The sequence below is a fragment of the Centruroides vittatus genome, unplaced genomic scaffold (assembly GCF_030686945.1).
Source record: "Centruroides vittatus isolate TY-2023 unplaced genomic scaffold, ASM3068694v2 scaffold_324, whole genome shotgun sequence".
Classification (NCBI taxonomy): domain Eukaryota; kingdom Metazoa; phylum Arthropoda; class Arachnida; order Scorpiones; family Buthidae; genus Centruroides; species Centruroides vittatus.
In genome coordinates this window covers 5,539,272-5,553,741 of record NW_027122701.1, presented here as the reverse complement: position 1 = coordinate 5,553,741, position 14,470 = coordinate 5,539,272, and the positions used below count along the sequence as shown (strand labels likewise).

Below are 14,470 nucleotides of genomic sequence, written 5' to 3'. Positions count from 1 at the left end.
TCACAGAAAAATTTTCCATCTGTACTATTGCTTATGTATTCACCGTAGATCTGAGACTGTAATAAACAAATATAGGATCTAACTCGAAATAAACATTTTTTTGAAAGTACACGACATTTCATTTGTATTTAACTAAACAAATAAATAATGTTCTTAGAAAGAAAACAAAATTTAAATTTGACAGAAACACAATTTCTGTCAAATTTAGAAACTTATTACTTATTAATTAGAAAACAATTTCCTATTCATTCATCCTCGGGTGATGATATATCGAGACACTCCCGTTGTGGTGCGAAGTTAAAAGCGATGACTCTTGGATTTGAAAATAATAACCTGTTAATTTCATTACATATAAAAAGCATTTTTAAATCAGCAGGCTATTAATTTTCCATATGACACACGGACCAGATATTTTGTCGTTAAATCGAGGTTTTACTATATTTGTCTCGAAGCTTTGTCTCCTTGAAAAATTATCTGTGGATGCGCATGGGTCTGACTTTGTATGTATATTGTATATACATATACATACATATAATATATATATATATATATTAATTATTAAAATTATTATAAATTATTAAATTATTCATGTCAATATATATATATATATATTGACATGAATAATTTAATAATTTGATTTTTGCGAAACTTTATTCTGAATAATTTTTGATCATTTTTATAAACTGATTTTTATATTTTCTTTAATTTTTCTTTAATATTTAAAAGAATAAAAAGAAATCTATATTTCCGTTTATACAAGATCGTCACCATCTCAAAATAATTCTGTGACTTAGAAGAATAAGGGTCCAATGTTTTGGGTGAATGGTTTGATGTTGTCGAAATCAAAACTGGTAGAAAGACCGTTGTACAATGGCTCGAAAGTTTTGTTGTCCGAAGGTCGACAACCGCCTATAATTGATGGATTAGGTAGAGAAATATTATTTGTTTGAAGAATATTACAATTAAAAACAAATTATATCTTAATAGATTTGTGTATATATCCACCATGAAATGATTTCAAACTGTTTAATCTAATAACATCGTTCTACATATCCAGTAATAGTTTAATTGATTAAAAATTTAGTAAGAAGAAAACGAACTTCGATAAAATTGACCCCATTGCGATTGGAAGGTATTCATGCAATTCATGAATACTTTCATGAGCGAATACTCGAGTATTCGCACTGCATTCATTAAACGAATCTAATTCAAAATGTTATTTACTAATTTGTATAGTCAAATAAACTACTGCGATGAAATTTAAAAGAATAGAAAAAAAAATTTACAGAATGAAAGTATGTTTAAATTTAATTTTTACATGTTAATCTGAACTTTTCAACATTAAAATCAACTGTAAAATAATTTCTTTTGTAAATGCTTAGTAAAATGTTCTTCTATCGTCAATGAGAATTCGGGTTAAACTTTTATCTGGGTCGTCACGCAACACAATTTGCTATTGTGGCAGACACTAAAATTACAAAAAAAAAATAAATAAATTTTTTGTCTTTATTGACATTATAATATATCTATTTGGATAGGATTATTATAGTTTACTCTTTTTAAAATCTGAGAAATTTCATTGTTTAATAAGATCTTTGCTAAAAGGAGCTTACAACATTCAGGATTGGATTGGGTAACACACAACATATGAGAATCTAATAAAGGGATGCCTCCTGGGAGGGGAGAAATCCCTTTAGTAGATCGGGAAACTAATCCCTGTTTAGAAGTTAAACACGTGATAAAAACCCGGAAAATGCCACTCTAGGTCAGCCCATTGATGAGGTGTGAACCCACAAACAGCGTTCAGTGGTTTTATCCACTGGGCCACTGCTGGACAAAAGATTCATGAATTTTTTAATTTATAAATGAATCTCTTTAATAGATTTTCATATATTTCTAAATTAAAATTTAGAAATACAGAACATAAATATTGTTGACAAATAAAACTATTAATATGTAAAGAAAAGCCGAGCGTTTGAGTAGAGCAGTGTTGCCCAAACTTTTCGATTAGGGGCCAAATTGTGAGCAATTCGTAGGTAGGCGAGCCACAAATATTTTGTACATTACACGTATTCAAAAACGTATTTATCAGAATACTCAAAAAAGAGACGTACTACTAGTAGGCTAAGAAGATCTCTATCGAGATAGGCACCCCAATAGGTGGCAATAGCAATTTTATATCAGTTAGCGTTACATAGATATATATTTACAACAGAGCCGTAGCTATGAGATGACTAAATCCCCTTAGCTTAGTCGGTAATGCCCATATGGAGTTTATAAATGTATGCTTTTGTTTCCATCAAGTAACTTAAGCTACTGTTACATTTTTTTACACTTGGACTGTAGCTAATAGGCCTAGCGCCGACTGGATAAGAGAAAATACCAGTCAGAATTTTTTCAGCTTGCCCCTGTAGCTCTTAGTGATTTATTCCTGGCTGTGGGAGTGATTTACAATAGAAAAGCAATTGAATCTTTAAGTAGTAGATATACAAGTGAAGAGACAAGTATAAATAGATATAACTTATCAAATGTAAAGTTTAGCTGATAACCATTTATAGATACTTTACTTATTATCAAACATATAATCTCTATAAACTATTATGAAATAAAATATTATTTAATATATAAATTTACAGATTTTTGCTTTAATTTATTAAATTTATTAGAATTTTCATAAAATTCGTTAAACTGATCTATTATAATCTCGACTCGAATCTGATCAGATAGTCCAAAATCTCGATGTTTCTAAATATAACCTCAATAACAGGATTTTCAAAACTGTAAAAATATAAATGCAATGGATGTAGGAATTCATTACATTTATATTTTTATATTGCCGAAAAAATTATAAATTAACGCAGGAGTCAATTTATAATAATTTTTGTGCAGTCGAGACGGTTAAAGCAAGTGTGAGCCGCTTCTGAGGGATTCTAGTTCAATCCTCAGGATTTTTATCTTCTGTGGTCTGACCAGTTATGTCGGATTCTCTCTCTCATCACCCGATTGCCCCTCCCCCATACTTCCACTTGGTCACTTGTATCCAGATGACCAAGCAGTTTGGGTGGCAGCCTACTGCTCTGGGAGAGTCGAGATCGATCCGAACGAGACGGAAAAATCCAGGAATTTTTCGGGGGTGCTCCGTCTGGCTATGCCGGGTCCCGTACCTCGCCGTACGACCGCTCCATTATGGATCTGGCCGAACTCATAATGGGCTTGCTGAAAAAGACCCTCTTAGGCCTACAGGACGGAGAGAGTTTTAAATTTAAAAATTCCAATTGCCCCATTGCGGGCTTGGTTAAACCATCAAGAGGTCTTTCTGGTGTCCACTAAAAAGCACTCTTAATAGCCACTGAACAAGATTTTTTTTAAAAAATCTATTTATAACAGATTGTAGTGCAGTTGCAAAATTTTTATCAAATTACTTGACGCAAAAGGGGCGTGGAAGCTATCGTTGATTAGAAACAATACAAGTACAAAGTGTACATCGGGAACAATAGATAAAAAATATCATTTATTTAGTTATGAAGAATTAAATTAAAATTTAAAAATTTAGAGGTTTTTCCGCTGTATGTATGGATGTTAGTGTGTGGGGGGGCATGATTTTGCTCACCCTGTTTGAAGCTTAATAACTCCTGTGTTTTTTGTCGAAAATTTCTGAAATTTTGTAGGGAGGTTTGTTTATTAGGGAGATTCATGTTGTTAAATTTTGGTGATTAAAAGTCGAGGGGATGCGGAGATAATGGAGTTGTGTATATCTTCAGTAGAGTCAGATTTGATGACAATTTTACTTGTTATGAGCATTTACAACTTTTATAAAACCCATCGCTATTCTCAAAATTAAGTTTTTTTGTCATTTTATAATGGTTAAAAATATAACAAGTTTTTTAAAATAAAATTTCATAACAGATGGCGCCACTAAATGTCCTAGAATCATGCCATAACTTTAATGGACTGCGTCGTCATCTATTAAAACATCAACTTTTTGGTAATGTAGGCAATGAATATCCAGAAGTTAAAAAGTTTGCTTTAACTATTCATTTTTATTCTGCGATGCTCAAAGTTTGATAGGATCAAAAATCCCGCTAAACAGCACCTTCAGAGCCCTTACCTACCCCCCCCCGGTCGAAGTGACAAAGAATAGGAAACCGGGGTGAAGGATGATGCTCGCAGTTTCAAAAATAAGTGAAAACTGTTGCCAGCAAAAGCTCCAGCGAGGCTAGGGTCCCTATTCACTTTTATTCTAGTAAGGCATTTATTAAACTACCTGCTCCTAGTTCTTTACGGAAATGGTCTTCTTATATTGATGGTAGTTCTGGCTTTGCCAACATTCTTGTCTTTTATAAAAATCAGAGATGAAACTAAAATTTCAACCAATCCACTATTATGTTGCTTAATTATTGATGAAATGGCAATTAAAAAACAAGTTGGTTGGGATGGGAAAGAAGTAATAGGATATATTGATCTTGATCATGGAAATCTTGATGATGATGATGATACTCCCATGACAACACAAGCACTTGTATTTTTAATTACTGCAGTCAACAAAAACTGGAAAATTCCTGTTGGTTACTGTTTGATTAATGGAATACAAAGCATACCGCGCATTCTTTTATTCAGCGCGCTTGCAGCGCTTTTAGCGCATGTGTTCAATTATTAAGCCTACTGCCAGCGCGCTTAAGCTGCGCTTTCAGCGCACTGGCAGCACCTCTCGACCACGCTAAAAATACTGCTTACAAGATAGACGCCTCCGTGAAGAAGTATCTTTTTCGATTACCAAACGATAAACAGTTTTTTTGCTACATTAAATGAGCAGATTTTTAACTCCTTTGCTTCAAGTATATTTTTAATAAATGTGAAATGTATAATAACAAAACGAAATATAAGAATCTATTATTATTGTCTTTGTTTATGAAGTCAAACCTACCGTTAAAAGTTGGTTTATGAAATACTGTTTCTAATTTTTATTTACAGATTCTAGCAATTTACTGCAATATTTGAGAGAGAATAAAATTTTGCCTTCTGAAGTAGACTTACCATCATTAAATCATTTAAAAATACATAAAGTGTTAATAGAATCAGTCAACGCCAATGACACAAATAAGTCATCATTTCTACGTTTTCTTATAAAAAACATCGAACTTAATGGCTTTTCTTCTAATAATACTGAACAAACGCGCGTAAATATAGCAGTAAGAGAATCATCGTTTACATCGGCCATTTTGAGATAGCTTTCTCTCCAGCAAAAGTGTTTTCGACCGTCAGCAGCAAAAACGTCACTTCCGGTAGCAACTGCTCAGCGCACTGCTGAATAAAAGAATGCACGGATAGTTAAAGCCAATCTGGTAAAACAATATTTAGAGAAATTATATTCAGTTGGTGCTCATGTAATTGCAATAACATGTGATGGATTTGCATCAAATATTTCAATGTGTAAAGAATTGGGAATTAACTTTGATGTAGAAAATTCGAAAAACTGGTTTCATCACCCTTGTCCAAAAGAAATTAAAGTTTATGCATTTCTTCATGCAGCTCATATGTTGAAATTGATGAGGAATCTTTTGTCTGATCTTAAAGTTCTAAAGATGGGTGAGAATGATGAGAGAATTATTAAATGGCAATATTTTATTCAGTTATATAACTTACAGAATAAAGAAGGTCTTCATGTCTCAAATAAACTAAAATCATATCATATTGAATGGTGGAGACAAAAAATGAAGGTAAGTATAGCAGCAGAGACATTAAGTAGATCTGTAAGTAATGCTTTTATATTTTGTAAAGAAAATTGCATAGAAGGCTTTAATAATGTTGATGCAACTGCTGAATTCGCATTGAAAGTAAATGATATATTTGGCCCGCTTAATTCTTGTCACCCAATGGGGAGATGGACAAAGTCCAGTCACAAACAGAAACAAAACCAATGTTTGAAAATGTATATAAATAAAAATGTACAGTACATGTTCGATTGTTCCTAATAGCTAATGTTCAAAAGTTCTTCACCGATTGCTTTGAAATTTTGACACAACGTTGCATTCGAATACGCGTTTTTTTAATATTATATAAATGTCGATATTCCCCCGCGGGGGAGAGGGACAAAATTAACACTTACCGTGGAGAACTGGGCTTCTATTATACTATTTCAGATGAGTTTTATTTTTGCGCTTTAATACGGTACATCAAGAGAATGTACACTAATAAGGGATTTTTCAAAACTCCTCCCGCAGGGAAGTGTTAAACATTTATAATAGCACATTGAGCCACAAGCCACACAATAACATTTTGAGCCACAGCAACGCGTGGCGGGTACTGCTAGTTATTAAAGGAATTGATTATTTCAGTAAACTGAATGATTGTAAAAACTGTCCACTTCTTACAGGAAGAAAGACGATTCCAATAATTAGTCTAATAATTGATTTAAAAAATATAGAATAGAGCTAGTGGAACTGCGTTGAGCGCCACCTGTACGCAGGCAAAGGAAACTTTTTCGGGAAAACACGAACGTCTTTGGGTTAGATACATACTGAGACGCGGTGCTTGTTTTCTTCCTGATAATGAACCACAGCTTTCAGCAACACAAAACTTCGAAAAATAACTGTTGTGTGGTCAGTTGTAATGTAACCTATATTACTGCACCGCCAGGGGCACAATTCTAGGTCCGAATGACGCGGTTGGGACTTTAACAGAACTGTAGAACATACTGATAGGAACAAAAAAGTCTAACGAACCATGGGTGTACGAGCGCGCCTTTGCGAGATATAGGCCCCCCAAAATGACTATACGGCAGCGAACATGGCGGCCCGACTGACCTCTCGTACGGGCGCCACCACACGCCGCCATGTGCTAAACTAGTGATCGATTCACGGTAGTTCTTGAACGAAGTAAAAAAATGGGGGAAACGTCTACTAAAGGCAATTTTAACGGCAAGCGACGAGACTCCCGGGACTCCCGACTGACCTTTCGTATGGGCGCCACCACACGCCGCCATGTGCTAAACTAGTGATCGATTCACGGTAGTTCTTGAACGAAGTAAAAAAATGGGGGAAACGTCTACTAAAGGCAATTTTAACGGCAAGCGACGTCCCGTCGCTTGCCGTTAAATCGTAAGTCGTTAAGTCCCGTAAAATCGTAAAAAAAATATTGGGTCACGTGACCCGGCTTTTTTGCTCGCGAACCGCATAACGTAGGCGCAACTTTCGAGGGCTATATCTCGCGAACGCGCACATATACAGGTATGGTTCCTTTGACATTTTTGCTCCCCCATGGGGGGTCGACGATTTGCCCCCCCTCCCCACTGCGTCATTCGGTCCTAGAATCTTGCCCCGCCAGGTACAAAGTTTTATTCGTTCCCGACTGAACAGTACCCTGGGAGGAAAGAGAAATGGCTGGCTGCAATTCGGAGGATTGAGTAAGTATTCTTGGGTATTTTCATTGAAGGTATTTTTTTAAAGTTGTGTGTGTGTGTATATAACTGACATTTAAAGGCGTTGTATTGTAATGATCTCTGTAAATGGCTAGGGTGCGATTTTTAGCGGTAAATAGGTGTAGTCTACTTTATATTACTACCCATTGCTTACGTAGTGCATTGAATAACAACTCATTAAAAATACCAAAACATTTCGTATTTCTGAAAATCTAAAATCTTGATATTAAATAACAAATTTTAAAAAATGCTTAATGGTGTCATTACTAGCCATGGGACAGTATTAAAGATCATTTCAAGTAATCATTATTCAAAAAATGACCAAAGTTGCTTGATAATTGTAATATGTAAAATTAAAAACACTTTTCAGAGAAGGTGGCAAACCTTGGCAACCCACAAAGTACAGCAAAGTCTGCAGTCAGCATTTTGTAGGTGAACAGAAAGTTGATCACCCCGACCATCCAGCATACATTCCAACACTTTTTCCAACATGCTACAAGAAACAGGGTTGTGGAAATGTTGATAGGTTTATAAGGCAGGCAAGAAGGAAAGAAGAAAAGGTGGAGAGCATGGATAACAGCATGGATGTGGACACCGAAACCATACCTGTTATCACCAAACATGCCACTGGAACACAAACTGATGTAGGGGAACCGCTTTATAGTACAGATAATATGGCAGTCTTATTTTGTGAAAAGTTATGTAATGATGTGGGTACCCAAACTAATATTTATTATAAAAAGCTGTTGCCCAAACCTAATAACCAAATAAGAGTGAAGGAATATAAAGATGCAAGATCTGGTCCTGAGTTATCTATCCAAAATTTTAATGGTTTTGACAGCATTAATGACAATGATGAACTGTGTGGTTTATGTGGTGTCATATTGCAAGTGTTTGCCTTTCTTTTACAGTTCTTGGAAAGAAAGCATTGTTTGAAAATTTCAACAGAAAACAGATTGCTGCTGTTTTTGATGAAATTAAAGCTGGGATTGCCTTTTGCAGCATTAAGTATATTATTTTCAGTCCATCGTACTACTGCTTCGTCACATTTTTTTTGTTTTGAAAGAACTGGTGGTTAAATGTAGTGATGTAGTTTATTGGCCATCCAAGTCTGCTGTACAATCTCTGATGCCAAGTAGTTTTAGAAAATATCCTAATGTAAGGTGCATAATAGACTGTACAGAGCTGAAGTACGAGAGACCTCCTAATCCAGACCAACAAGTTCTTATGTACTCTAACTATAAGGGGACATACACAATTAAGTATTTAATAAGCATCACACCAAATGGACTAATATCTTTTGTTTCAAATGGATATGGAGGTCGCTGCACAGACGCCTATATTACATCAAATTCTGGCTTTTTGAAACTTCTGGAACCAGGTGATTCAGTAATGGCTGACAAGGGGTTTCCAAATATAAAAACAAATCTTGATAAGATGTCCATTGAACTTCTTATGCCTCCTTTTGCCCACTCAGGTCAGCAGTTTTCTAAGGAAGAGGTTGAAGAGACATACAGTATTGCCAGTGTTAGAATACACATAGAGAGGGTCATAGGGCGAATCAAAACTTACCGTGTTCTTGATAAAATCACAATTGATTTAATTCCTGTGGTTAATTACATAATGAAGATGTGTTGCATTCTAACCAATCTCCAATCTGCTGTTATAAAACCTTAGTTGCCTCTATTTTTATTGTTATACCCGTATATACATGTATTATATCTGATTAGTATATATCTGTATACTTGTCTGCTTACTATTTATGTCTGTATATTATACCTGTTTAGTTATATATCTGTATATTATGTATGCCTATATATATCTATATATTAAACCTGCTTAAACCTGGAATTTGCATGTGTGAACATTTAATAAACAGTTAAATTTGCTCAAGTCATAAGAAGCATTGTCAAATTAAGTACACTTTTTAGTTGATTCAAAAATATAAATAATGCAAATGTTTAAATGTCTCGAAAGAAGAAAAAATAGACTTACACCACTTTCAAAATAAACAGTCCAAATAATGACAGGTACAGTATCCACTAGTTTTATTCTAACAAAAATATACAATTTAATAAAATATTAAAAATTACTCGTTGCTATCACCGGTAAATAATGTAAAAAATAAAACTGTTCCAACTTGGGAACAAAGTCAGATTGAAAATCTCTATCTTAGTGAACCTCTATCATTACAGACTGTACATTTGAATAAATATACAAAATACAATATTTAGCCTGAACAGTATACAAAGAAAACTGTATTTGTGAATAATAAGAGTGGGCTGTCTTTAGTTTTACTGTGTCACCTTCAAATTGTAAGTAATTTACATTGCATATTTTATCTTTATAATTAACAATTGGTTTATCCTTACAAGAAAAAGGGCACTTGATTTCTAATAATATAAATTCAGAACCAACCTTAATCAATCCATCAGGACTACAGCATAGCCATGGCTGTCTTACATTTACAATTAAACCAGATTTTCTTACAGAAAAATGGTAAGACTTAGAAAATTCTTCTATGGCCAGTGGTTCATTACAGATCCCATACTTCATTGATACAGTAGGTTTCAGCTTACCAAAAGCCAAGTTATAAGCCAAACTGTTGTAGTGGTCTCGTCTTGTTTTGATGCGGTGTGCAATAGAAGCGGATAACCGTTTCCTTCTTTCAGAAAACCATTCTGTACATTGTGACTGATTAACAGTTTTCACACAAATATCGGCAGCCTCATTAGCCGTTACTAACACAGACACATTATAAAATAAAGCACATTTCTCATCTAGTAGAAATTTTTTAGTTTGTAGTTTTAAAATATTACAGCCCACGTCTTCACATTCATACAAATGGTATATAACGGCTTCATTTTGTTTTGAAAATATCTCTAAACATGTTTCAACTACTTCACTAGCAGTAACAAGTTTATCCACTCTATCTAAAATATCACACAAGAGATCCCGACATACTCTTCTTGTTTTGTCTCGATCCTCCTTTTTTAACATTAAAGTTAAAGCATTATCTGGAGAATTTCTGAATGCCTCTAAAAAATGCAAAGGTGGATTTTTACTTGTGTCCCGGCAAACAAGAACGTCACCAAACAGCTGAGCTAAGGTGTGGCCTTTCTTGTATTTTTGTTGTAAAGCTGTACTTGGCTTACCCCATTCTTGGGGTTCACTGGTCCTGCTTTCACAACTCTCTTCATTTACCGCAAAAATCAGTGCGGCTTTGTGCTTACACTGACCCATTCCAGCTTGACATTGGCAGTGGCTATCAACTATTTTCCTTTTCTTGTTTAACTGAAAAAGTCAAAAATACAATCTAAATTAAAATTATAATGCTTATTAATGTTTCTAGAAAGATTAAATACAGTTAGATTATTTTCTTCAATTGTGCTTAAAAAGTTCTAATGCACATGCACAAATAACCAAGTTTTCAATTGCTCTACATTTATTATTTATTAGCAAATTATTTAAATTCGTGTACATTATAAAACGACTTCAAAAAACCAAAATTAAAACGTCAATTTTTTAAATTTGATTACATTGACAAATGGAATCGCTTTGTATCATTACTTGCTTCTAATTGTAAATGCATGTCATTCACTCTCGTATTGATAACTATGCAAATATTGAAAGAAAAAACATACCTTAATTTCAACATGGTAGGGTTTCTTTGAAACACTGATTTGGGGAACAACTTCTCCAGTGATAGTTGAATCTCGATTCACGTTTGGATCTGTATTCTGGTCCAAGGAAATCTCTCTTAATTTGGAAACGTGTCCACATTTAAACAGTTTCTCTCCTTTTTTTAAATTACTTTTTCTCAAGGTTTCGGTAGAGATTGAATCAAAACCGCACTGCCTTTTAAGAGACATTATTTGTTCGTTCAGGTTGTTTTCCCGATTTTGTTTCTCGGCGTCGCCGCTAGAGGCGCCTCGATCTAGTTGTCGCTATAGAGCCCTCTATAAACAGAGTATGGTCAACTGGGGGTCAAAATATGATTGGCTACAGCCGATCACGTGGTTTGTGGACGCCATTATGAGGCCAGTTCCGATCCGCTTATGACAAGTAAGTGTCAATCAGCTATTTATTACGATAAATAACAGGATTCGAAACTTTATATACAAGGTAGTTCCAATCTAAAATAGATTCTAAACATGGAGTTAGTTCTTACTTTGCTATACTGACGTTAGAAATTATTATTTTAGCCTTTAGATCTATCGATACATCTATATCGCTCTTAAAGCTACCATATAAAAATAGATCATGCCGGGTCGATCAGCCATTAATTGCTCAAAATAGAGCTCCTAAATTCAAACTGCATCGATTTCCAAGTGATAAAGCTAGGAAAAAAAAACATTGGCGATTAAAGTAAACAGGCTGGATGAAAATAAGAAATTATGGATTCCTGGAAAACATGCATTACTTTGTCAGAATTTTTATGAGAAAGAATCAGAATTTTGAGAGGTAAGAATCAGAATTTTTATGAGAAAGGACTTCTGCTTTGCCTACCTATCTAATTGTACATTGCACATTAATAAACTAAAGCTAAAGAGTATTAAGTCTGTTAATACATTTTAACCTTTATAAGTATATTGGTTTAGTGATGTGAATATTTACAATTAACTCTCATAGGTTCATTTTGAGAAAGATCAGTGTGAAAATTACAGGAAGGATGGAAGAAGATTGCTGAAGCTCGATGCCGTCCTACACTTTTTTCTCACAGACCTGCACCTAAGAGAAGATGCTCTGAATCAAAAACAGGGCATAGAAACAGTTGTGATCCGACCTTGGACCACAGTTATGCTACAAATTATCTCCTATGACATCTATGCAGCCCAGTACAGGTATATCTATATATATAATCGAGACGAGTTGATAATAATAATAATAATAATAATCAGCGCAGAGCCCAAACGGTTAAGAGTTGAAAGTTGAAATTTGGTACACAGTTAGGGTACGTCACGAAAACGCACACTAAGAAGGGATTTTTCGAAATTCCTCCCCACGGGGGGAGGGACGGGATTAAAGCTTCTATATACATTATCGAGACGTGTCCAAACGGTTAGGAGTTGAAAGTTGAAATTTGGTACATAGTGTGCGTTCTCGTGACGTACCCCAACTAAGAAGGGATTTTTCGAAATCCCCCCCACGGGGGAGAGGGACAGGATTAAGTCTTAACACTTCCATCAACGATGGAAGTGTTCCGTAACAATGGAAGTGTTAAGAGAAAGCGAAGTGCAAGACGCAGATGCAGTTTTTTTCGAAATCGAACATATTTTTAGACCTATCTAAAAATTCTGTAATTAGTCTGGAAACAGGGAGGACCCAATTCTTGCATTCTGTGAAAACGGGTAAGGTTGACTATAACGTAATAATCTTAATATTCGCTAAAACGGTTAGGAGTTGAAAGTTGAAATTTGGTGCACAGTTAGGGTACCAGATATAAGTTCCAAAGTGTTAAGTAACAATGGAAGTGTTAAGTAACAATGGAGAACAAGACAAAGTGACGTGCAAGATTTACGGGCTCTAGAAAAAAAGAAAAAAGAAAAATAGTAATATGTAGGAACATATTCGACTTTCAAATTTAAACAGATTAGTTCGGTTTTTCTCGACCTTTCTTCTTTAGAACATTCGATGAAAATCGAAGGATATAATCAGAACACGTCGTGAAAATCGAACAATATTAGAACATTCGATTTTCAAATTCGATCTTTCTTTAGAAAAACTTAATTCGTTGATGAAATTACTCTCTTTTTTTTGTGACTATAATGTCTATAGTGACTATCTTAATCTTCGCTATCGTTACTTTTGCCCGAACAACGCCGGGCCTACTTGCTAGTTTATAATATAAATTTAAAATATTTTTATTAAATATTCTATTTTTTTTTTTTTATTGCATACTTTGATTCTTTTTGAAGAAAATGCTGAAGAATGTAAAAGCACGAATGAAGACGAAGACAATGAGACATCTGGTGCAGTATTTCAAGACTCTGGTAATCTTGTTAGCCAGCCACTGTCACCAAAATCAAAACAAATTAATGAATTGTAATCTCAATTGCATAATGCATTACACAGAGTTAAAAGAGTGCAGAAAAGAATAATTTTCTTATCTCTTCATAGAGATCCTTAAAGTCTAGAGTCAACACACAGAGTACAAACACAAAATTAATTTTCAATCCTGATCAAATAACAGCCCTTGGAAACGTATCAACACGGAAAATAAAATGGCAAAATAATACAATAAGAAAGGCTCTGCAGTTAAAATTTGCTTATGGAAGATCGGGCTATGAAATGTTAATTGAACAAGGCTCGCCTCTTCCCTCTTTACGGACATTGTAAAGACGACTACAGAACACCCCCCGTAACAGGGAAATTATCCTTTTTATTAATAAATGATTGATATTTAGTAATTATCTGCATTTCTTGCAAAAAATGCAGAGAATCACTATTTGTTACTACGTTACACTATGTTACTCGAGTTTTTCTTGTTGAAGAATAAACTTTATTGATTTTTTTTATAATTTTTGTTTTTAGTTATTATATTTTTAAATTTAAATACATATTTTTCAGATTATTTATATTGCAATAGTGCTGTGAATAAATGTGATCCACTAAATATAATTTTTTAATATATTCACTTTTTTGCTTCTAGCCCTGTTATTGTTATACAGTTATTTTGTCCATCACTTATAAACTACAATTATTCTGAACATAATTAAAAATTATTTCTAAAAATGTTTAACTTAATATAACTTCTTTCTGAATCTAATTTTTGTTTTTAACTAACATTGCTCATTTAAATGCTAAGCAGTACTGTGACACTGCAACTTTGGCCTCAAAATGGCGTCCATACGTTAGAGTGGCCATACTCTGTTTATATAGGGCTCTAGTTTCGCTGTTCCTTCCATAGTTGCCAGATTGGGCTACAAGTAGCGGATTGGGCTACTTTTTAAGTGCCCTCGCTACAAAAATTTTAAATTGGGCGACACGCTACTTTTTGGGCTAGTAATAATTACCTTCAGGCTACAATTCTTAAAAATACGCTACTTTTTT

At 34.2% G+C, this 14,470-nt stretch overlaps 2 protein-coding genes across 2 annotated transcripts; one reads left to right on the top strand and one right to left on the bottom strand.

The window, feature by feature from the left end:
* Positions 1-4,405: 4,405 nt before the first annotated feature.
* On the top strand, positions 4,406-9,094 carry LOC136988238 (uncharacterized). The gene is given in 5 exon segments (XM_067286094.1): positions 4,406-4,571; positions 5,374-5,717; positions 7,308-7,402; positions 7,788-8,468; positions 8,470-9,094. Coding segments are annotated over 5 exon segments (1,911 nt in total).
* Positions 9,095-9,647: 553 nt separating this feature from the next.
* On the bottom strand, positions 9,648-11,289 carry LOC136988237 (uncharacterized). Its single transcript, XM_067286093.1, has 3 exons — positions 11,062-11,289; positions 9,724-10,711; positions 9,648-9,652 (listed from the first exon to the last, which is right to left on the bottom strand). The coding sequence occupies exons 1-3, from the start codon at positions 11,287-11,289 to the stop codon at positions 9,648-9,650; spliced, it is 1,221 nt and encodes a 406-aa protein (XP_067142194.1).
* Between the last annotated feature and the right edge of the window lie 3,181 nt (positions 11,290-14,470).

What these genes read in the sequence shown, in the direction of transcription:
- LOC136988237 (XM_067286093.1), bottom strand. Translation starts at nt 11,289, where the DNA reads ATGTCTCTTAAAAGGCAGTGCGGTTTTGATTCAATCTCTACCGAAACC. An exon ending in CCTACCATGTTGAAATTAAG is followed by an intron (nt 10,712 to 11,061) that starts GTATGTTTTTTC and finishes TGACTTTTTCAG; the next exon opens with TTAAACAAGAAAAGGAAAAT.